Genomic DNA, 25,979 nt, shown 5'->3' on the forward strand with positions numbered 1-25,979 from the left:
GCACTGCAGCTCCTTCATTCCCAAAGTTACTATCACTTTATAAGATGGGAATGTCTCTTTAAGTAAACAGTTCTGTTTTAGTATTAGCTCCTTTTCATATAGTTGCGTTTTGTTATTTACGATTCAAAGCATGTCTACAGATACAACTATATTCAATACAAATAGTGTAACTAAAAGGGTCCCCTTACAGCGACCCCGATGCACCCCAGCTGTTGCAGCGGGAGGCTGGCTATCAAACAGATAGCGCTGGATCTCTTCTGACCTTGCGCTATCCTCTGCTCCAATATATAAAGGCAGCCCCTTCTATGAATGCATGAAAAGCCCCCATACTAACATGTGAACATTGCGGCTTCTTCTTGGAGAAGGGGCATTGCTCCACAAAGTGCAAGCAGACATACAGACTGCAAAAGGTAATTGTGCTAAAAGTCACACATCACAAGTGCACTGTGACTTATGATCAATATCTGCCAAAACCAAACATCCCAACCTACAGTATAGAACAAGGAAGAGGAAAGGCTAAAAGTAATTGCCAATAGGATTCCCATCATAAAACTGGTGTCAACGTGTGTTCTCTGTCTGAGCTTCTTTAATGCAGCATTTTCTGCTGCACTGCATTTTGGGAGACAAATTACTGTAAAAGGCTGCAATTTAACTTCCCACAGTGCAAACTACCAGAGAAACTTTCCTACAGGCATCGAGGCAGCATGGAATGCAGGGAGATTTGAGCTGAGGGCCAGAAGAATCGTGAATACAGCTCTGGAATGAGTACTGGCTGCAACTCCGGATTAGCGCAGGATGAGTAATGTTTGTGTACAATGCATGCAGACTCAAACTTTCAGGCCTTTTCACTTTTTTTCACACTTTGTTATGCAGTGGCCTTGTGCAAATTGAAAAACAAAATATATAAATCAGGTTTTCCCCCCCATAATTCAGCACTCAATTCCCCATAATGACAAAGTGAAAACAAAAGGTTTGTTTCTGGTTTTTAAAAAAAATTGGAAGGATTTCTAACATTTTGCGTTGATATAAGCATTCACACCCTTTGGTATGACACTTGAAATTCAGCTCTGGGGGAATCTAATTTCTCTTGCTCATCTTTGAGAGGTTTCTCCACCTTGATTAAGTCCAGCTATGGCAAATTGAGTCAATTGAACATAATTTTAAAAAAGACACACACCGTGCATAGCAAAGCTTCCAAAGGAACTCAAGATCACAGTGGCCTCCATAATTCTTAAATGTAAGATTGGACTTTTTCTAGACCTACTAAACTAAGTAAGGCTGCCTGTCCACAAGCGTTGCGTTATCCCGCGGCGGATCTCTGCTGTGGGAGCCGCCTGGGAGCAGGAGCCGGCAGACAGATCTCCGCTGTCAACCTATCTGACAGATGGGTTGACCACGGAGAATCGCGGTAAGTCGCAGCATGCTGCGATTTGCCATCCATGAGCGGAGCATCACAATGATTCTCCGTTCGTGGACGGGGGGGGGGGGGGGGGGGGGGAAAGCACTCTCCATAGCAACGCTAGGAGAGCTTTCACTGCGTTCCCCGCGGCCGGATTATCGCTGCGGGGAACACAATGAAAACCCGCCCGTGGACAGGCAGCCTTAATAGGGAAAACGGGCCCTGGTAGGAGAGGTGATCAAGAACCCAATGGTCACTCTGGTTGAGCTCCAAAAATCTTGTGTGCAGATGGAAACCGTCTCCAGTTCAACCATCACTGCAGCACTCTACAATCAGGGCTTTATGACAGAATGGCGAGGAAGAAGCCTCTTCTCAGTAAAAGACACAAGAAAGTCTACCTGGAGTTTGCCAAAAAGCATCTAAAGGACTTAGACTGAGAAACAAGATTATCTGGTCCGACGAAACGAAGATTAGACTTTTTGGGCTCAATTTTCTGTGTTCTTACAGGAGGAAACCAGGCATCGCTCATCAACGCCCTTAAGGAAAACCTGATCCAGAGCTCAAGGGACCTCTGATTAATTGGAAGGTGAACACCTTCTGCTCAAAGACCCTATGTACACAGCCAAGACAACACTGGGGTGGCATAGGGACAACTCTGTGAATCTTTACTAGTGGCCCAGCCCGAACCCTGACTTGAACCCAATTGAACATCCCTGAAGAGACCTGAACATGACTGTCCACGGACGGCCCGCATCCAACATGTCAGAGCTTGAGAGGATTAGCAGAATGGCAGAAAATCCCCAAATCCAGGTGTAGAAACCTTGTGGCATCACACTCAAGAAGAGTGGAGGCTTTAATTGTTGCCAAAAGTGCTTCAACTAAGTACAGAGTCTCAATACTGATGTCACTGCAGAATGTTAGAAAAAAGAAATTACAAAGATTTCTATGAAAAACTAAACATTCTGTTTTCACTTGGTCATTCTGGGATATTGAGTGCTGAATAATGGAGAAAAAAAAACAACAACTTTTTCTAATTTGCACAAGGCCACAGCATAACAAAATTGTAAAAAAAAATGAAAGGGTCCTGAAGACTTTCCAAATGCATTTAGATTACAGCAATAGGCAACTATGTGTTCATAGTGTCTCTAGGTGTTATGTTGAAAAGCCTGCAAGCCAGAAGAAAATGTGAAGGGAACAAACAACATACTTGTCATCGTGTTCATAAATATTAAGACCTAATGCATCAACACCGAGCCAAAGCTCAGTTCCTTTTTTGTTCTTTATGTCGAAGTAATTGACGCCGTACATCTCCAGATCTTGGGCAATTTTCAAGTATTCCATCATAGAGTCTTCTCTGTAGAGACAAATAACACAAGACTTCATTTATACAAAGTTCTTAAAATTCTTATACCCAAGTGACGCACAACAGCCACCCAACTACATATGAACTCAGCAAGTTCATATCGGATGGAGATAATGACTGTATGACGACCGGGTAGGCTGATCACCAGCGCACAGGTACAATACATTACTCCTCAAGGCTCCTGACGTGGTTATGAAAAGAAGTGGTATTCCAAACGTATAAAATGATTGGCTACCACTAGGATATGTCATCACTTGATAATCACCCAGGCGTCTGACCACTTGGGCTGCCACCTACCCTGAGAATGAATGGGACATAGCTGTGATAGGTTCTTTTTAACCTTTTCCCGGCCAAGGATGAATTTCATACAGCCTTGTTACCAATGGTTCTCTGTCAGAACTGCAGCTAGAGTTGCAATCTCGGCCTGGTTTTAAAGCCAAGAATTGAATTTTTCACCTGTGATACGCCAAGAGGCATGAAGATGGGAGAGTGACCGAGTATGTGTGTCCATCAGCACTCAGCTCAGTAGATTGAGGCCTCATGTCCACAGGGAAAATCAGGCCCGCTACGGATTCTCCATGGAGAATCCGTAGCGGTTCCCTCCTGCCCCGCGGACATGAGGCATAAAAATAAGAATAAACTCACCTCTCGCCCGCTCCGGATCTTCCATTCGCCGCGGCTTCATCTTCTATCTGTCGCGGCCGGATCTTCTTTCTTCGGCCCGGCGGATGCACAGGGCACGACGGTTGCGTGCCTCGCGCATGCGCCGGCCCGAAGAAAAAAGATCCGTCCGCGACGGAGAGAAGATGAAGCCGCGGCGAAGGGAAGATCCAGAGCAGGTGAGTAAATTCCGATTTTGGTCTCCCGCGGATCCGGACGGCTTCCATAGGCTTCAATAGAAGCCTGCGGGAGACCCGCACGAAAATGGAGCATGGTCCAGATTTTTTCATGCTCCATTTTTAAAAAAAATCACTTTTATTCACCATCCGCAGGTATTTATCTACCCGAGGGTGGTCAATGCATCCCTATGGGATGCGGATCTGCGGGCAGGAGAAGAGTTAAAATCCGCTGCGGATTTTAATTCTTCTTTTGCCCGTGGACATGAGGCCTGATAAGCACACTGCTATTCTCTGAACACTTCACTGGATGATTTTTATTTATTTATTTTTTTAATGAATGCACACAATCCACAATTAATAGTTACTGATGGGAAAATTCATTTAATGCTTCCTTCACTTGGAACCCCATTTGGGAATTTTATCCCACAGCTGGATGTCCCAAGATCGGTGTCCAGATGGAACTGTGGACGCTTCAAAACCTATTAAAATACAGACCAAAACTGCAAGCTTTCAACAGATGTCCATTTGATTCTGACATTTTGGCTGGACAGAATAGGGCAGGTGGCTACGCTATTGCTGTAATCAAGGCTTGCAGCTTCGGTCCCAGTTTTAACAGCAGCAGCCTATGAAGCCAACCAGGGTTCCATCTATATGCCTTCTTTTGGACATCCAGGCAACGCCCTGGGATGGAACCGCCGGTCAGAATTCCAAGCGCAGTATGAAGGAAGCCTAACCATGACAATAAAGATTCATCATATAAAACTAGAGCTTCAAACATAAGAATTGTGAACGTTGGATAATTGCTGAATTAAATGAATGTTGATTGATTAGAAATCTCAGCTATTGAACTTGGAATGTTCCTCAAATGTTCAAACTTTTTTCTTCATTTTTCTGACAGAACAGAGAAAAGAGGGGAACATAACTGAAGTTCATTACCTAGTATCTCTCACAAACACACACAAAATTGCTAGCACTGTGTCCTAACATCCTGAACTAAAACATTATTTAATATTGTGGACAAAATAAAGTGACAAATGACACATTTGTTGTTTTTGCTTATTCTGCTTCAGCAAAACAGAATAAAAAGTGATCAAAAAAGTTGTGAAAACTACAAAACGGTAGCAACAAAACTACGGCTCGTCTCGCTAAAACCAAGTGCTCAAGCAGCTCTGTCAACGAAAAAATACAAACCGCTAAGCCTCTTGGAATGCAGCAGCAGCAAAATAGGTTTTAATTTGGAGCAAAATTAGCAAAACAAAAAAAGAGCTATATAAAAACATATACAATATATTACATAACCCAAAACTAGATCAATAAAATACACAACTCGTTTTGCAAATAGCAAGCCCTTATATGGCTAGGATAGGAAGAAGAAGGAACATTACGGATCTTGAAATGCAGCAATAGAAGGACAAAACCAGGAGGAATTGCTTGGTCTTTAAAGTCCAAAACACAAGCAGCATTAAGAGGAGAAAGTCAGAATGCCATTGACACACAGTAACACGGCAACCTGCGTGTAGTACCTTAACATGCTCCTGTGCTCTTCGTGCCAGGTTTGTATTCTTTCTTCCCATTGTTCTTTTGTCAATTTATGTTGTTCCAAAACCCTGGAGAAGAAGAAACAAAATGATGAATGACGAAGCATTCTTTACAGCAAGAAGTAACTGGAGGCCAAACGTAAGCAGAGTTCAAACGGAGGGCATAGCCGATATATTCTATGTAAATCAGCAGCATCTCTGCATAGATTAATACAGCGATTGCTCTGCTCCAGTGGCAGCAAGTGAGATGCCCCAACATACCCGTTACCACTGCAGAATACTTTTGAGGAGGGGGGGAAATTGTACCAAATTAGTTTCATTTCAACCCACGAGAACTCTAACCTAGTTCTTTTAGTAAATACTATCCCGTTTGATGTTTGCTAGAAGAGTCCCCCAACGGTAAACTGATCATAGGGTGTCCCGATGCTGGGACCTCCAGACACAAGCTGGCATGTTTGACAAGGCTCTAAGGCCTTTTCACACAGCAGATTTGATGCGGAATCCACGTCAAAACGTTTGAATGTTCATCTGAAAGAGAACCAGCGCCGAAATCTCTGCACAAAAAGATTTAAATCCACACTGAAAAGTGACAAGTAAATTTTTGACAGATTCTGTGCTGCGTTTACCATATGTGGATTAGCAGTTCTTAATAAAGCTAAAATCTGTGCGTGGTTTGAGGTCAGTAGAAGTGAAAATATGCAGAACACACCTACTTCTATCAGGTTTTTCCACTAAAATCAGTGTCAGGGTATGTGCCTACATGGCAATCTGCACTGGAGATACCAAACGGTAAGTTTTCAAATCCCCTTCAGATGCGTGTCTACACTGGGACCAAGCCACGGATGAATGAGAAGTGACTTCAATAAAGGTAAATAAGAATTCCAGCCTGAAGCATTTGTCACCGTTGGATAGATAATGAATGCTAGATTGATAAAGCTCCAACCCGTAAAGCACCCCAACAGTCACCAGAAATTGAAAACCCCAGTCTCTGCAGCCCCCAAACCCTGACTAGGAACGCAGTAGAGCATGTGTCCTGCTGATCCATTCACAGTTTATGACATGAACAGCGAGCCAGGCGGTCCTGCAGTTTCTAATAGGACTCATGCTATAACTATGCCGAAATCTGTGAAACGCCTGATGCTTTTCCCCAGCAATATCTAGAGTGTATATCTTTTCGACCTCAGAAATTTGGGTAGAATTCTTTTTTGATATACAGGAACTACTGAGGTTCTGATACCAGTCACTGAGAGGGGTACTCATTTGCCAATTCCAGCCATCTCCAAACCCCAATTCCCTGGTGAAATTCTTGGGCAGTGCAGGGCATGTATCCGGCTTTGTCTGGACTGAACTACAATGATTGTGAAGAGTGCAGTTCATTCTCAGACCCTCCTTACCAGTGAGTTTTAAAGTTATCTGGCGTGGGACAATTGGGATGAAAATGGCTGGAATGGAGGCCAACGGGAGGCTCTGTGCAGACAGTTTATCCCTTCCAGTTGGTGTGTAAGTAGTACAGAGTAGCTATGTACAGTGTGAATTTGTGAAACTCCACAAAGTAAATCAAAAAAAGTATCCCATAAGCAACCTATCAGTTTGATTGAAAACGCACCCTATTTCTTTGGCTTATTACCCTGTGCCTGATGAGGTTACAGATTTTCCTTGTGGGGAGCACCACAAGGGTGTGCGGAGATTTACAGAACATTCAACGCTCCCTGGTAAATGAGGTATACAAATGGCAGATGGAAAAATGCTTTCCCGGCACTGCCAACTAAAAGTTAGGTACTAAAATGTTGGATAGAGACTCATTACCCTGTAAAGCACAGACAGAGTGCTTCATAAAGAATGGTGCAAAAGTGAAGCGAATATCTTCATGCATTAATTGACATACAACAGCCAGAATGACATGAAAGAATACAAGGACTCAAGTTTTTATTTCACCGTACAGATATTCCATGTGGCTATTGCAGACGCTGCAGATGTGAAGTCGGTAGTCCAGTTCAGCCCAGATGTGTTTCGGCATAGCCCATCATTTCCACTGCAGCAGAGATGCGTTCTTTTAGGTCATCTAGTACAGTGTTCCCCAACTCCAGTCCTCATGGAGCCCAACAGGTCATGTTTTCAGGATTTCCTCAGTGTTGCACAGGTGATGTAATTATTGTCAGTCCTCAGACATTGCCACAGGTGTTCTTACCATAGGATATCCTGAAAACATGACCTGTTGGTGGTCCCCAAGGACTGGAGATGGGGACCCCTGATCACCAACGGCGCCCCCATCGAGCATCTGTAAGGTGCATAAAAAACTTGCAGAGTTCTTCTATCCTTTATCGGCATCCTGGCTGCTGTGAGTCAGTTCATGTAGGAATAAATCGCTTTATTTTTGAACCACCCTGTATAGAAGTCATGTGTTACAAGATACAAGACTGCGAGCAGCAGAAGTTTCAGTCTCTGGAGTCTCCTTATAAAAGCAAACCGCTCTTCGTTTTATTTTTACCAGCCGCAGCCTCTACTAAAGTCTAACTAAGACTGTGAATACGGGAATAATATAGGACGATGGAGCAGGAATGACACATTTCTGAAGCTAAACTGGTTCACAAATTGTAGCCTTGAATCTGTGCTAGTTACCTCAAGCCATTGTCTGCAGTCATGGAAAAAAGAAGCACAAACCATTTATTTAGCTAAAAGGAGGACATGTATTTACAGATTCCATTTCATGCCCATTCTCTGAGAACATGGGAATCAATACTCCAGAACAAGAAAAATGCCAGGCCCTTCCATTCATCAGAAGAATGGCATCAGATAGTTTCCGGTAGCTGCATTATGTCGGCTCGTGCTTCCCCACACTTACCGCTGAGGCAGCAGGCGGTCATTGGCCAGGTAACCCGGCTTGTGAACATCTTTGCTATAATCTCCATATTTGGCCTGCACGGCGTACGAGGCCAGCAGGACGGCCGTCTCAGGGGGACAGTAGATTTCATCATTTAATATTGCTTCTTTGACTTGCAGAAAGAACAGTTTTTGGGTTATCTCCTGAATTAATTCTTCTGAAACATCCTCAGGGAAAAATTTAGCTCGAAATTTGAACTGCAGGGGGTTTTCTTTCCGGACGTCCTGCTGAGTCACCTGAAAATCAAATTTAGGAAAGTTATAGAAGTACAGTATTGTAATTTTTTGCAAGGTAATCTGATCATTTTTGCATGTATTGGGGCAGTGAGGCAGTGGTGCGCTGATGGAAGACCTGTAAGTCCCCATCCACATATGTCCACCCAGCTTGTAAACCCCAATGGAAGCACAGTGGTGGAAAAAGTAAATATTCATCAGAAGCCAACTACAAAAGTAAAATTATTGTAGTACGCCATGATACGACATTCTGTGTCATAGTTGTGGACAAGCCTTTAAAGAGCTTTATTCAAAGTGTAGCACTAAATATGGACGATGGAGGAGTCTACGGCCAGAGGTTTAAAGGGGTTGTCCCGCGCCGAAACGGGTTTTTTTTTATTCAATAGGCCCCCCGTTCGGCGCGAGACAAACCCAAGGGGTGGGTTAAAAAAAAAAAAAGGTTTAGTACTTACCCGAATCCCCGCGCTGCGGCGACTTCTTACTTACCTTACCAAGATGGCCGCCGGGATCTTCACCCACGATGCACCGCGGGTCTTCTCCCATGGTGCACCGTGGGCTCTGTGCGGTCCATTGCCAATTCCAGCCTCCTGATTGGCTGGAATCGGCACACGTGATGGGGCGGAGCTACGAGGACCAGCTCTCCGGCACGAGCGGCCCCATTCACCAGGGAGAAGACCGGACTGCGCAAGCGCATCTAAATCGGGCGATTAGACGCTGAAATTAGATGGATCCATGGCGACGGGGACGCTAGCAACGGAGCAGGTAAGTGAATAACTTCTGTATGGCTCATAATTAATGCATGATGTACATTACAAAGTGCATTAATATGGCCATACAGAAGTGTATACCCCCAGTTGCTATCGCGGGACAACTCCTTTAAAGTAAGGCTCCTCTTACATCAGAGGATTGTCGGGTGCTCATGTGTCCAACAGTCGTCCAAGCAGTTCACACCCCTCTGCTCTTACACAGAATGGGTGATTGCTCAGTGAATGGAGGCGGTGCGGGACAGAGATCACTTGCAGCCGCCCACCTCCATTCATAGTAAACAGGCAGCCGTTCACAGATGAATGACTGCCTGTTCACGCAGGTTGATCCTTGTTTGATTTTTATACCTAACTGAACGACGAACGATATCAAAAGAATCGTTCATTGTGCAGGTGCTGGCAGCAATTACACTGAATGACCTTCATTCAGATTCACACGATCCAGCAATAAACTGAATGATAATTGTTCAGTGTGAAAGAGCTGCAATCTGAAGAGCAACCAAACCAAACAGCTTTTACATCATTATCAATGGAGGTAGCCTTTAACAAGGTGAGTAATCCTCACTCCAGGTCAGCTTTCCGTAGATGATCTTTGGGGAGAAAGGTAATAGACATAAAAACACAGGTTACAGGACAGTGAGCCTTGCAGGATGAATCCCTGCCAATATGGTCACCCTTGTTATAAAGACAGACTCTAGAAAAGGTTAATATATACAGTTTAATGCAATTGTGTGTGACAATGAATTAGTTTAGGTTGGGAAGGGCATCATCTCACCTTAAGGAGAGCACCTAGAAGGTCTGTGAGGAGCCTTTTAAGGCCATGCATGCTCCTCTGGGAAATATGCAAATAAGGAAGATGGAAGAATACCTCTGCAGCACCACCTATTGGAAGGCAGCATTCCTGCAAATCAATGTCCGGCAAAAAACCCAAATGTGTATGAAAACCAAAAGCCAGAAAACCGCACACTGTTTGGGTTTTTTCCCCATCAGTGTGCAGTAGGTTTCTGGCCTGTCTAGTAAGAGGCCAATGACATGGGTCTGACATTGATTTGCAGGAATGATGCCTTCCAATAGGTGGCGCTGCAGAGGTACTGTTCCATCTTCCATATTTTCAATGATTATTTTAGTCCCTCACTCAACAAACAAAGACCCCAATTACATATACACATGTATTTAGGCCTTCTCCTGCAGATTTACATGGTGACCATATTTTCAGATACTGTAACATCCATATGCACTGAATGGCTACTTCATTAGCAACACTCATCTGCAGCAATTGGTTGTTGCAATCGTTCTGCAGGAATACTGGCCCGTGCAGACAGGAGTTTCTTGTAGTTCTCAACAGCTGACAAAAAGGGTTCATCAAGTCATGCTGCTTGTGCCAAATTGCAATCCTCCCATCAGCATAGTGCAACAGCAACCTGGATTCTTGTCACTATGTGTGGTTTTTGCACTACTCAGTGATACAATTTTTTGCGCTCTTTTGCCTCCTGGAGTCTAGCCTGTTTCTCATAGACAGTAATGGCACTGAAACTGGTTGTCTGTTGTTATAGCCCATCAATGCAAACTGAAGTCTAATATAACGTCAGTGCTCTAATTAACATGTTTGTATGCAGTTTGCTTGACTGTGCACTGCCTGTTCATCAGAACAACAGGATCCCCTTTCGCTGGACGTTTTCCCTCAAATTGCACTATTCTCAGTATACTCTCCACATTACTGAACAAGAAAACACTGCAAATTTGGCAGTTTATGAAATTCTGGCCCCCTGGCTAGTCTAGCCCCGATGACCAGGCCTCATTAGAAGTTACTCAGATGGCTGGATTTTCCATTCTAATGTGGATTCACATTGAAATCGATCATTGGAATTCTTGCCACTAATATTAGGCAGCACTTCGAGGGAATCACCAATGGTGAAAGGGCCAGGATCTGTAATAAAGTGCCTGTTCAATATATTTCCCATCCAGAATGATAGTGGATACCAATACAGAACCTTGTGAAGTTTTTCTTTCTCACCCGATTAGATCTACTCAGGTGGTTTTTTCTTTTCTTTTTGCAAGACATACATATGGATTGTGTAATTATAGTAAAAAGCTGGTAGAAGCCTGCAATATAGACGTTTTACTTAGATTTGACTTATTTTTTAGGTTCTCCATCTAAATGGAGGTACGATGGGGTAAGATGTTCTGCTTTCAGTACAGTGCCAATCCAGGATGAAACTGCAGGGTCCTATTAAACAGACTGATTACTAAGGATACACTAACAACCAGCCAGGCAGCAGCTACTTAGCAGCTAGTTTAGGCTGGATTCACAAAAAAGGAAAAAAAAAAAAAAGAAAAAAAAAAAAAATCGGCTGGGTTTTCACGCCCAGCTGATATACATCATCTCTCTCTGCATGGGGGGAGGCTGGAAGAGCCAGGAGCAGGAACTGAGCTCCCGCCGCCTCTCTGCCTCCTCTCCGCACTATTTGCAATGGGGAGAGGCGGGACAGGGGTGGGGCTAATTTGGAGAACTTAGCCCCACCTCCGTCCTGCCTCCTTTCATTGCAAATAGTGCAGAGGGGCAGAGAGGGGGTAGAGAGGAGGCAGAGAGTGGGCGGGAGCTCAGTTCCTGCTCCTGGCTCTTCCACCCCCACCCCCACCCCCCGCAGATGAGGACGACGTATATCGGCTCGGCGTGAAAACCGAGCCGATATACGTTTGTGTGAATCCAGCCTTAAGGTGATACTAGTACTGAACTTACTGCAGAAAAGTTACACAGAGGTTCGGCTTTCAGAGTTTTTTAGGAAAAAAAATATATCTGAATAAATAATTTTTTGTGGCAAGGACATGGAATGTGTTGATTGAATGATAAAAACCAAGACTGGGTTCGCTATGTTTTAGGTGGTGTTCTTCCAACGCTGCAACATTTCTAATGAATACTCGAATGTCACTAATTTAGAGAAGACTACAAAACTACGGTAAGTATGGATGCTCACCAATATATAACGAGGTTAGAACTGCAAACCAGTTAGCATTGCCCTCAGTACATAATGTACTTCTGATGACCTATAAAATCTGTACCAAAAACTGCATGGGCGCCAATCAGATGTGCACAGACCAGTTTTTTTTTTTGCAAAAATGTTAAACCCTCACTAATGTGCAAGACTATAGTAGCATGATTTCGTTACTCTAGATCTAAATACATTGTAGCAGCCTGGTTACCAACTCCTCACATGTCCCCTCCTGCTGCCGCTCCAAAAATAAATCTATTACACTTGAAAGAATGAAAAAAAAGAAAGAAGAAGAACGACGAATGCTCTGAATCAAAGGACATATCAGAACAAAGGGTGAGACTGATAAAAGGAACAGAGGACAAGAACAAACCTTTTTATTGAGCTTCAGCCATGTAGAGAACCCCTTGCTGTCCACATACTGCAGCCCGAAAAACCAAACCTCTCGTAGACCCACCGTTTTCACCACCTGGAAAGATACATAAAAAGGATCGACATCTGAAGAACCTGATACACACATTACATGGACAGCCATAGAAATATAATATCACCTTCAGCAGTCCTTGTCCCTATTGGGGCTCATATTTGGAGGCACATAGAAGCGTTCTTACATTAAGTTTCGTAGCTTTATTCTAAGTCACCAGAGGGAATCCAAGTAAACAACTGCAACAATCAATGAATCTCAATGAAGATGTGGTCTCTGGTCAGATTACAATCCATGATCCCATGGACCCAACCACACGGCATATTTTATAATCTCTTCTCTAATTAATGCTAGCAGGCCAAATCATGAATAACAAAAGCAATATTTGTAACATGGATTCATTTTGTATCTCACCTGAAGTACAATTATTTTAACAGAATTGTTATTACAACAATCCAATCTGTGGCTACAACTCCTAGAAAGCTCAGCTGGCATGCAGATGAGAGTTGTAGTTTCACAACAGCTAAATAGCTACAGGTTGGAGATCGTTACCTTACAAGCGCCAAATTAAATTCTGGCCAAGATGACTTGTATCCAGGTCTCGTGATCACATAAGGCTCAATTCACACTGCATTTGCCATAAGTGTCAAGAATGTTCCCAGCATATACGTCAAACATATCCACAGACCGCCATTTATCCAAATGAAAGGTCCTATTGGCCCGTGGTGGACTGCTATTACAAGCAAAGTTCTCATTCACTTCAATGGGAACTTTGTCTGCAATACCAAGCTTGGCCACTGCAGTGTGAACGGTGCTGCCTACTTCCTGTAGAAATCAGCTCAGTGCATGAGCACGTTGGCCTAACAGCTGATCAACATGAGTCCCAGTGGTGGACCCCTGACCATCTACTATTAATAGCCTATCTTAAGGATAAGTCATCAATCGTTTACAACTGGACAACCCCTTTAAGCCTATGGATGAGACATGAGACATTTCATGCAAAATCATCACAGCTCCCAACTTAGATTTTCATGAAATTTTGTAGAATGGTAGAGGGCATATGTAAAATTTTAGTCCTCAGTGATGTACAGCATTTATACAGCAGAGTTGCAAACATGAGGGAAAAATATGAAATTTATGCTCACCAGGTCAAAAATCTAAAAACTTGGTTTCTAAAAAGGGCTCATGTCCACGTGCGGTTTTTCACAGAATATTACACGTACGACGCATGCAATGCATGAATCTCCGGCCAAACACAGTGTTTTACTACCACACCTGTGGACATAAGCCATAATTATGTAAATGCAATCTCTTCTTGGTGCAACTTTCACTTTGGGAACAGGAGTAACAATAAATATGAAAGTAATACAGGTAACATTCAATTAAATACCTCAGCATTAGAATCCATTCTAGAATAACTTCCTGAACAAGTGCTATGAGAATTGTGAGGAGAAGAGACAAGTCAGAGCCTTCTCCTTAGGCCTCATGTCCACAGGGAAAATCAGATCCGCTGCAGATTCTACATGGAGAATCTGCAGCGGGTCCCTCCTGCCCCGCGGACATGAGCGCCGAAAATAAGAATTTAAAAGAATTTACCTATCCGTAGCGGGCGGAGATCAGCTGTTCCTCACGGCCGGATCTTCATTTTCGGCCGGCGGATGAATTCCTGACGCCGGCGGCACGTCGCCGACGTGCCGCGCGCATGCGCCGGGCACATCCGCCGAGCCGAAGCAAGGGAGATGCGGCCGTGAGGAAGAGAAGACCTTCAGCGCCCGCTCCGGGTGAGTAATTCTTTTAAATTCCTATTTTTGGTCTCCCGCGGATCCGGACGGCTTCCATAGGCTTCAATAGAAGCCCGCGGGAGACCCGCATGAAAATGGAGCATGGTCCGGATTTTTTCATGCTCCATTTTTTTAAAAATCTCTTTTATTGACGATCCGCGTGTATTTATCTACCCCGCGGGTGGTCAATGCATCCCTATGGGATGCGGATCCGCGGGCAGAAGAAGAGTTAAAATCCGCTGCGGATTTTAATTCTTATTTTGCCCGTGGACATGAGCCCTTAAGGTGCTTTTACCCACAACGATTAATATTCAAATAAGCAAAAGCGAGCGATAATTGTTCAGTGCGAAGCGGAAAAAAACAAAACGCTCACTTGTCGTTCCCAGTTGTTTAAGCTGACTTTTCAGTCAACTTAAAAAAAACAAAAAAAACAAAAAAAAAAAACCCTAAAAAAACCTCGTTAGCACTCGCTGGTAGCTCCTCATCCTGTGTAAATGCTCCTCGCTCAGCCGGGAGCGAGAAGCAGATGAGAAGCCCACGACCTGGTGGAAGGACTTTCAGTTTGACCCTAGTGGTGACGTCAGCGCTCGGGCAGTCCCGTGTAAAAGGGCCTTCAGCAGTATTTCTTCTGTACTTTGGGTGTCTGTAGCAGTTAACATTCGGTTCGCCCAGTTGGACTACGTGGATCAACCTTACTGAGGACTTGTTCTCTAGGAATGTTCAATATGTCTGGCTGATGAGGGTACATATATGATGGGGATGGACCCTGGGGATGGGGAAAACTGATCAAATCCTCCTGTAATATTGCATCCACATCCATGGCAGAACCTAACACCAAGTCACAACACCTTTTATACCCTCCAAAAACAATGTTTTATATGGAAGATTTGTTTGCTGAACTTAATTAGTTGTCCTTGTAGAAAAGCTCTTCCATTACTAAGCCAGTCCTCGTTTCACATATGAAAGCCCTCGTCTGACTTCTCCTTGTTTGTGTAGCAACTTCTCATTCTCCATTACGTCTTCACGACCCACAGATACAAAGTTCATATTCTTGATCGTCTTCTACCCTTCTGTCTCGGAGTCATTATTTGTTCAGTGAACTTGCCCTAGCTGCCGTTCCATCAAGTCCATCACATGAATTACCATGAGATGTGGCAAAGTAGTGATACTCAGCTAGAATCCCCAAACCAACTTTGTGGTGTACCAAGTTTGAGAAGTCCCCCCGTCCCCCATTTTTGTATTGGGCTGTACACTTGTCGTAGAAATAATATATCTTGGGCTAGGTGCACACTAGCAGTAAATGCAAGATGGCTTGGACGCAATTCACATCGACCAGTTTGTGGGCTCTCTGATTTACGCTGAGGCAGCACAATGTGTCTGCATATTCAGTTTCATGCCCCTGATACAAACGGGGGTAGGACATGCGCTGAGTTTTCTATTCATGCAGACTACAGGCTATAATGGGGCTGGGTGCTGTTGGTGGAATAACAGAGACAGCACCTGTCTCAGCCCCTAATATGCCAGTGTGCAGGGGGTGGGGTCGGGGGTATAACCCTCCCGCCTCCTAATACGCCAGTGTGCAGGGGGTGGGGCTGGGGTCGGGGGTACAACCGGCCCGACCTCTAATACGCCAGTGTGCAGGGGGTGGGGGTCTTACATACATTGTTTTATGCAAGGTTTTAGAAATTGAATGAGATGCTTTTGAAATTGTATATACAGCTACCGACGTGTGCTGCAAACAGCCTGAAATAACTACAAGGTTACAAACATAATAGTTCTCGGAGTTTGTTTCACTACAGTAAATGGCTCCATGACCACTGCGTCCTTCTGGTTGCTGAACCAGAACCTAGGGCTGCTGCAGCAATCACATGCCCCAGCCTGCAGCAACCAGGGAGGACGCAGCGGTTGTGAAGCCATTTTTTACACTCCTGTTTGCAAAGCCGTCCCAAAATAAAACTTGCACCAAGGAGAGTCTGCATTTACCTGTCTTACATACTTTAGCCCTACCCCAAAATGAACACACATTTTAGATACTCAAGGTCAAAGTGATGTCACGTGACCTTGAAATGAAGAATGTAATATTTTCTTACAAAATAATTTTTTAATTAAAAGTGTGCTCCATTATCTTCAAAAAGAGTGCAATATGAAAGTTCTACCGTAAATAGAAGCATTTTTTAGAAGTTACTTTTTTTGTCGACCTGGTAAGCATGAAGTTCATATTTTTTGTCTCATGTTTGCACCCTTGCTGTAGCAATACTGTGCATCACTGAGGGCTCATATTATACATCCGTACGTTACTGAATGCCTTCGAATATCCTACTAAATATCAGTTAAATCTGAGACAGCTGGTTTGAATTGTTCAAAGTTTGGTGAGGATTTGGCATGGAATGACCTGTATACCATTAGAGGACTACAAAGCAGCATACTTTAACCCCGTAACGCCACAGGACGCAAGGTTACGTTATGGCAGTATGGCACTTAACACGACAGGACGTAACCTTATGCCATGTGGATGGCGTGGGTCAGAAGTGAGCCCACGCCATCCAGCAGCTGGAGCCGGATGTTACTGACAGCCGACCTCCCGCTGCAACAGCAGGGGTACATGAGGACAGCGACCTATCTATGTAGATATCATTGGGTGCTCCCCTCTGTCATCGGACCCCCGCGATGTAAATCGCGGAGCGCCAACAGGTTCCCATGGCAACAGGATGCCAGATACTACTGTCCCAGCTTGCCATTGCCTAGGATTGCTATTACAAGTGTTAAGGCTTTGCAGTACAGGGTACTTCTGAGTTGGAGCTCAACTTCAATACTTCATACGCAGAGAATAGAATAGCAGAAACAATACAAGGGTACATTCCTGCGCAGCGGAAAATGGTGGTCGATTGAAGGGGTAAAATCTGCTACAGAACCGAAACAAAAACTATGTCAAAATCCATACTAGCGCTGTGGATTAGGTCTCATTTTTAGTAGGATTTAACGGGGAGCTTGGTGCGGATTGTCTGTTGCATACAATCAGCACCATTTTCCTATATATGGGAACATGTCCATAGAAATCCTGACGTCTATATCTATCTGAACGCTGCTGGGCTTACAGGAGCGGTTACTGCTGTCCGTAGTCATCACATAATGGACACGCTGCGACTATCAGCAGATCTCATCATCAGCAGACCGAAATAGTTTTTTCTGATCCAATAGCCATTTTTCTTTCGGACAGGACTGCGTTGTTAACGGGAAAAGAAATCTATAAGATTGTGAAAAATAGTAAAGCTTCCTTTTGTAAGTCGGATACATAGATCCTAGTTTCTATCCTTGTAGAATATCTGTGTATTAACCCGTTAAGGACCAAGCACTGTAAACACTCAGTACTTGGGTCATGGACTTTAATCCCAGTAGATCTAGCAGTCCCGGAGAAGATAGAAGCAGATTATAAAAGCTTCTGCCTTCTTATTCGCAGGCTAATGGCGCTGAATTAGCACTACTTACAGAGTAGAGGGAGCAGCAGCTCCGTTTACTCTACTAGTCCTGGCGATTGTGTGATCACCAATGACCCCCAGCGTGGCAGAACTGTGAAGTCTTTGAAAACCCAAGTTCACCTCTGACAGTGACTACTGGATGTACCAGTGGATGCCCCCAATTACGGCAGAAAACTGCAAAATAAGGGGAAAAAAGAAGAAAAAAAAACAGGCATTATGAACGTTCCCAAGAGGTCTATTACGTCATGGAGGACGTGTTAATAAAATAAATTTTAAAAAAAGTAGTTACAAAAAAAATAAATAAATAAAAAACATCAATGTGAATGTACTTAAAACACACACACACACCAACCTGAAATATCGCCATAGCCACCCTGTAATCTAAGGCTAAACAAATTATGTATCAAAAAGTCCGAACCTAAATGGAAACCCATCCTGTAGTTTAGTGTAAATCCAATTTTAAAAATGAACCATAAAGTTTTGTTTTTTTGTTTTTTTAAGAACAACTTTGTGCACATTACCCTTAATTAAACAAAAAATGGAAAAAAATGTAAGTACAAAGGTGGTATTAAAAATAAAACTATTTTTTTTTTAAGACAGAAACACGTTTGAGGGGTTAATAAAGAGCTCAGGCCATCATCCCCATCATTATCTGATGTGTGACTGCAGGCGGTCTCGCTGTGTGCTCACCTCGTCCAAGAGGGTAATTACAGAGTATCTGCCCCAAGGCAGCCATTATCCCTTGGATGTAGTTTACCTGGTCAAATAGCTGCTTCCCAGTTGTATTGGGCTGGATGGCGAACTCCAGCTCTGCGTCCATGGTGGTGACCCGTACATTGATCTGTGCAGAAAAAAAAAGGAGAGACAGATGAATTTCAGTGACACCGTTCATCCATGAATAATTAGGCACTGACTAGAGGCAGACGCCGATACCTCCGGGTTCCCATGAATAAGCTCTTGCCATGTTTGCGCCACAACTTTGCCGCTCCCAGACAAGCCAAATAACAGGATGTGATTGATGCGACATAATCAGTTGTCAGATGACATTGGGAGCTGTCAGCGAGAACTACACCGATACGTCATGTGCTGCGGGGCGTTCAGCAGCAGCGCAGGGGGGAGGTGAACAGCGCTCTGCAGACCAGACCCAAGTCCAAAATAGAAGCGAGGTGTGAGGACATGATCCGTACCAACGCACAGGAACAGTCTGACACGCTGCTGGAAGCAAACTGACCAGAGGAGGAGCGGACAACACCGAGGTAGTTGTAGAAGGACGAGAAGGCAAATAAAGGAAAATGTGGCCCTAAGACTCATTCACATCAGCACGGCAAGCTCTATTCCAGGTTTGTCGCTAAATTTTGTTTTAATGCAGGAGGAAATAATGTATGCAGCACCAGCCTGTAAAACACTAAGCAGAAACTGAACAGACCTCATTACAGGCAATGGGGTCCATTTGGCATCGGTTGTTTCCGTTCTAAGACGAATCTGTTCAGCCAGCTAATTCTGTTTTCCTGCTCCCATAACTGAGTAGGAAGATTGGAACATACAACGCCGCTGTGAACGAGCCCTAATACACAGTATATAGCACTGGGATCGTCTGCATATACTAAACACCAGTCCTTAAAGGGGGTTTACTCACTAAACACATCTACTGATCAGAAAAGAGTGGCTTAGAAGCTCGGCAAGGGCCATAAATGACTTCAAGTTTATGCCAAAGGCTAAACCCCTATGCCAGTTACCCTAAAATATAACTTATTAGATATACATTTAAATTCACTTGCTAAAAGTGTAAGCACTCATTAGGTAAATCACCCGTACGAAAGTACAGATTTGCCCTATTTCACGGGGACAGGATTGGAAGACTCCAACTTCCTCCCTAGGAAACTGCTTGAAATGTATGATCACAATCAGGGGTGAAGGATCATATAAAAGGGGAAAAAATCATCAGGTGATAAACTGCCCTACGCACCCCATGAACCAAATGGAAGACTCAAACTCCCTCCTCAGTATGAAGGGGAATCATAAAACAGGCACCCACAGCAGAGGGCACAGCACAGCCAAGTAATCTGTGCCAAGAACACCACTGCAGGGGGTATCAAGGCGAATACTCAGATGGTTCTATGCTTTCATAGAAAATAAGGGGCAATTTTTGAACAAGAACTACACATAAATAAGACATGCAGCAATTTTTCAAACTATTAGGCCGAGCTCAGGCGAGCGGGTCGGATTCTGCATGTGGAAGGCCTGCAGTGGATTCCGTCTGAAAGCCTGGCTGGTGACCGGGCGTACAACACATTACTGATTGCGCCTGACCATGGAGGTTCACAGGCGGTCATGCGCAGTACAGTTTTTTTCTTGTAGTTTGCACTTCCCGCACTGGCGATTAGCGATGACATGGGTACTCGCAAGCCCATACGCAATGTTAGGGGCTGGGGGTCGCTCGCTTCCATTGACAAGCTTTTCCTTTTGTGTGAAAATTTGATTAGGTTTGAATTTTGACATGGCCTGTGACACAGATCTGCAGCAGACTTCACCTTGGCTCCTTCAATTGAGAGGGTGAAATCCACTGCATATCAACGTCAAGAAATATGCTGCAGACTCTGGTGCGAATGCACACCAATATGTGAACGAAAAGTGATTATCGTTGGTCGGAGGAGAAGGAAAAAAACCAAAACCGCACATACAGCGATGTGTTTTCTCGCAGAATACATTGCAATCAAAGAAAAATTGCAGGTTTATAAATGTGACATTTGTCTGATTTTGTCAGATATCGCACTCGTCCGGGTAACTACAGCCCAACGTGGAGAAGAGTAGGGAACACTCGGCTATTGTAAGCAAACTAAACTAAATCCAGTTTGCCTGTTAAAAGAAGTGTTTCAGGTAACCAAATGTAGTGAAGGAATGGGCTGCAGGAGCTGGCAGGATGGTGGCATAAATAATGGATGTGGGCCTGATACCGGCCGGAGGAAGGACGCAAGAGGCATCAATACGTCTGCTTTACCACATCTGTAGACACAACTAGAGGCGGCTCAGTCTAAAGTGGCATCTTCACCGTGGTCTATAGTGTACCATCAGCATGAGGGCTACTACATTACCACACACAGCTCAGGTTAAGGGTCCCTTTAGCGTACGGTCACACCTGGCGGAAAATTGTGTGGGTTTTTCCGCGTTGCAAAATCCACGGCAAAAACGATTAGTGCGGATTCGGATGTGGGTTTTGGCGAGGATCAGCAGCAGACTGCACCCCTTGTACTAAAAGGGTGAAATCAGCACCAATATCCGATTAAAATCTGCATAGTTGGCGCAGACCTTAATGTGGTTTTTGCTGTAAAATGTATGCAGATTTTAGTATGCGAGTTTTGCTCTTCCACAACATAATGGAAGATCTGCACCACAATCCATGGCAAAGACCAAAGATGCGGTTCAACAGCCAATTTCAGCCTTTGAATTGAATGTGTGAAATATGCTGTGGATCCGCATCATAATCTGCATAAATGGTGCCGAGTCTAACGTGGTTTTTGTACAGATATTCCAATATAGGAAAAAAAACCTTAGAGGTATCCATACACCTTCAATAAATTGTCAGACCAATAGTTGTTTGTCCAACAGCCGTTTCCACCGACTCCCCCGCAGGGAGTGAAGCCACAGCGGACAAAAGGATAGAGTATTGAAATTCAGCATCCCCAATACTTTTTAGCAACATCATCTGTCTGGGGAGTATTGAGTTGCCCCCATACATATTGTAACTTTATTGGTGGGCTCACATAAATAAAAACTCTAAGGCCGCCTGCACACGAGCGGAAATTCCGCGGCTGGAAGCCTGCATAGGATTGTGTTAACAAATGCTGTATTTTTTGTATCCTCTAAAGAGAAGTCTGCAGGGAAACAGAAAAATATCTAGATCATACTGCACTTCAGGAAGACAAAAACAAGGATCCAAACAAACAAAAATAGAAAATGCACACACATAGCGTTCACACTGTGGGGGACATTCATAGAAGATTTTACAGCAGTTTTTGGAAAGAGGAAAAAAAAAAAAGTAAGTCAAATTTTTGCATAGCTATAGGTTTACACAAAAGTTTCTGATCTCTTTGCTGTCTGTGCTACCATGCGCCACTTGTTAAAAGGGGGTGTGGCCATCCCAGACCAACACATTTATGTATCATTTACACCAAAAACTGGCACAAACTATGCCAGAAATTAACTCCAGATCAGATCTGGCGCACATGTCAGCATAGGAGCAAGAAGGAGCCCGGATCAGTCGTCTAATACACGAAGAGCTGTGCGCCTCTCCATCCATTAGGCACATTGTGCCAGCGGAATTATTATTAAAGCATATCTGAATTTTCAACAAGTTCTCCAAAATATACTAGGTGGCTCTTTTCCACTCATTTGCTGCGGTTTGCACTATTTTACACCTGCAATTTCTGATTTTCAGGTGGTCTTTGGCATTTTCTGCTGTTTGCAATCTACTTTTCAAAGAGGGGGCATGCAGCAAGCCTAACATTCTGACAGTAGTTCAATGTCCTGCACTTCCTTGCCCTTAATTCACTTGCTGCATTGCACTGTCTCTGGTCCAATCAACAGTGAGGGAGTATCTGAATGCCCGCCCTTCTGCTCTCTTTAGAAAGATTCAGGCATTCAGAGACATCTGCCAAATGGTTAGAAAACCCACTATAATGTGTGCACAGACACTGTTACAGCAGTAGAGGCAGAGATTGCGAAGTTCATTATCACAGCATCTGCAGATCTGTCAGCCTGCAGCCTCTGAGTGCATGCTGCCTGTGAAGATAGCAACAGGGAGAGAAGCTAAGGAAATGTCCTTGCTACTACAGAAGCTCTGTATCCAACGACAGAGTGGATTGCAGAGAAGCTGGAAGGGAGCCCCCCGGTGGCAAACACTTCAAATGTGATTTAAAGTGGTAAAAGCAACAATATTTTTTAATGCAAGTATATTACATAAATGATTAGACCAACGTAAACCAGTAGATGAGCAGAAGTTGTTTGAAAAGTTAATATCCCTTTAGGACCTGCGTTTTAAATGCCAGTCTTAGTAAATCTTCCGTGTATTTTCTGATGTGGAATTGTATATAGAAAACACTGCGTATTACAATTACAGTAAAGTGGATGAGATTTACAGAGATCTCGTCCATACAAAATAAACCTGCAGTATAAGATCGGCAGCATAGCAATGTGTGCTGTGGATTATTCACAGATTTGCTGCAATTTTTTTTTTAATTTTAAAAAAATGACCATTTACTCACCTTCTGCACCCTCTCCCAGCTTCAGAGTCTAGCCTGGTTCCCCTCCGGAAAAACTAGAATCTGCTCAGAGTGGGGAAAAGATGGAAGATGGGCGATAACTTGCTGATCAGTGGAGGACTACCTGCTGAGACCCCCATGATTGAGAGATATCACCTCCAGCGCATCCCAAAATTTTGACAGCGGTGGCCGTAGATGTGTGGCACTGCTCCATTAACTTCAGTAGTTATTGCCAGGGGATAAAAGGGTAAACTTTCCAAAATACGAATACCCGTTTAAAGTTGAATAAATATAAAAATAAAAACTAACTGTACAGAGATTTCACACCAAAAATTACCATATATACTCGAGTATAAGCCTAGGTTTTTAGCACTTTTTTTTGTGCTGAAAAAGCCCCTTTCGGCTTATACTCGAGTCAAGGAAGGATTTAAAAAAAAAATCTCCATACCCACCTCCCAGCCGGCGTCTGTGTCTCTGGCAGTGGTGCGGCAAGCTGCTTGAATTCCGGTGTTCCCGGCGGCGATGTGGCAAGCTACTGGAAATCTCCCCGCTGTCATCCCCCGCCGTCCTCTCTGCTCGGCTCCGTCATCCCCTGCTGTCAACCCTGTCATTGGATCGAGCTCTAGCCAATCATAGCCAGTGTTTGATCATTCATAGCCAATCGCAAGCTGCTTTAGAATTTTCCCTGCCGTCATCTCCCTGCTTGGCTTTCAAATCCCCCACCATCAGCGCTGTGTTAGTAAGCGCCGCTATTGGATCGAGTGTCGGCAGCGATTGGCTGGTGCCCAATCTAATCACAGTGCTTACTTACACAGCACTGACAGATGACAAAGCCGAGCAGGGAGGACGGCGGGGATGACAGCAGGGAGAATTCATGCAGGTTGCCGCACAGACACGAAGGTGAGTATGGAGGGTTTTTTTTACCCAGTATATACTTGAGTATAGTTAGGCTTATACTTGAGTCAATAAGTTTTCCCAGTTTTTTTGTGATAAAACTTATTAACGCGGCTTATACTCGGGTCGACTAATACTCGAGTATATACGGTAGGTTGGGTGATAAAAGTCTGACCAGTGGGGGTCTCACTGCCAAGACCCTCCATGATCCTAAGGTAGAGGACGAGGTTCCTGTTTCCCCGTCCTCCTCACTGTGGGCTCGCTGCATGCCCTTCATTGAGGGGAGACAATGTAACCATGGCCGCCCTTAAAGGAAGTGCCTGAGACAGCGGAGTACAAGCGCTCGGATACTTCTGAGCATGCGCAGCCACAGCTCCATTCATTCTCACGTCACTGCTGGAGGGAGAAGCAACCAATCAGTGGTGAGAAAAGGGGGACATGGGACTCCTGTTCTCAGCATCGTTGGGGTGGGGTGGGGGGCATATAGATTCATGTTTTGTACAATTGACGCCTATAGGCGATGCAGTTTACTGTATATGCTTATGCATACAGATATGTTACAGCGTTCTGTCAAAGCTACACATCAGAATATCCTCCATAAACCGGTAATGAAGATAGAAAATACAAGGTGAACCGAGCCCTATACCGAGTGATAAGGGTATCCGCCTGATAATCACATATGATAGGATCATTAATGGTAAAATTCATAGCAACAAGCCTTCCTTAAATGGGGTTGTCCCATTAAAAGGCATTTATCCTCTATCTGAACGCTAGGGGGAAAAAAAAACACTGGGACCCCGGCATTCCCAAGACCGAAGCACTCGAATGCCCCGTGTGAATGGAGCTGTGCTGCGAGAGCTCGACCTCCACCCCATTCTCTTCTATGGGTTGGATGGAGATTGCACTTGACAATCTTTTGTCCCATAGAGGGGACTAGAGCGGTGGCCACACATGTGCGCTGTCACTCCATTTACATGGGTCACTTGGGACAATCGGTGTCTGGATCTCTTAGAGTCCCAGTGCTCAGGCATATCCTATCCTACGGATGGTGGTGTGGGGTGGGGGGGGATAAGTGTCTTTAGTGTGTAAACACCTTTAAATGGCCAAGGATCTTTTCACGGACCTCAGTCATATCACTTTTTTGCTGCGATTCTTGCTAAATCGGAGTACACAGAGGGTAAGCTGAAGATTTTTCTGAAATTAGGTTTTGGTGGAGATACTCTTTAAAGGCAAGCCTTCAAGACATGATGACAGTGACCCCCATGACCTTGAGGATGACCAGGTCCTAGTTACTGTTACTACTTGACAATGGTGGGACCGGTTGTCCTCGCTCCACTGAAGTCAACACTAATGATGCATAGATAACAGCCAGTGTGACAGGCATCCATACGAGTCTTCATCTGGAAGGATGTTAGCATTATCATCTTGGGCGGTGTTCCTGGAGGTTCTCCTACTCTTACACAATACGTCTACCAGGCCTTACTCCAAGTAGGCTCAATAATTCTGCACTGACCACTCTACTAATATATATTATAGCGGCCCTATTCCATCTTCTGATACAGAGCTCCAAATCCCCTCAGTCATACAAAAACATATCACGTGTGGCTAACTTCAGCTGCCACTAGGGGGAGCCAGCAGGTTATCTTAAATCTTTGTCTCTGCAGGAGATTTGGAACTATTTATCAGAAATACAGACAGTTACAAAAGGTATACAGTACTAAGAAACTAAAGGGGTTACTAAACCTTTTAAAAATTGATGGCCTATCCCCTGCATAGGCCACCAATATCTGATCAGTGGGGATCTGCCACTCGGGATCCCCGCTGATCAGCTGATTGAAGGGGCCACGACGCTCCTGTTTACATTGAGCACAATGGTTTTTGTACCGCAGAACGTATTATTGATAGCGGTCGTTCTGAGTACTACAGGCGTGTGCCATTCACATCAATTCATGGGAGTGCATGGGTCTCTTCAAACAGCTGATTGTGGGGTCCCAAGCAGCAGACTCCCACCAATCTGATACCGATGAACTATCCTGAGGATAGATAAGTCATCAATATTGGAGTCCCATAAAACACCTTTAGTTTATGCAAAACTGGCTGTTTAATGTGCAAGAAAGCAACCCAAAATTTCCCAAAAAT

General features: G+C 44.2%; 1 protein-coding gene across 1 annotated transcript in view; it reads right to left on the reverse strand.

Annotated features, from left to right (window-relative positions):
* Positions 1-25,979, reverse strand: part of RDX (radixin) — an 80,392-nt gene that overhangs the window by 21,438 nt on the left and 32,975 nt on the right. The window contains exons 3-7 of the mRNA XM_066582120.1: positions 18,446-18,529; positions 12,381-12,476; positions 7,982-8,256; positions 5,125-5,208; positions 2,607-2,753 (exon numbers count right to left, since the gene is read on the reverse strand). Coding sequence (XP_066438217.1) covers positions 2,607-2,753; positions 5,125-5,208; positions 7,982-8,256; positions 12,381-12,476; positions 18,446-18,529 — 686 coding nt within the window. The remainder of the gene's footprint in view (positions 1-2,606; positions 2,754-5,124; positions 5,209-7,981; positions 8,257-12,380; positions 12,477-18,445; positions 18,530-25,979) is intronic.

Source organism: Eleutherodactylus coqui, chromosome 1 (genome assembly GCF_035609145.1).
Source record: "Eleutherodactylus coqui strain aEleCoq1 chromosome 1, aEleCoq1.hap1, whole genome shotgun sequence".
In the NCBI taxonomy this organism is placed as follows: Eukaryota; Metazoa; Chordata; class Amphibia; order Anura; family Eleutherodactylidae; genus Eleutherodactylus; species Eleutherodactylus coqui.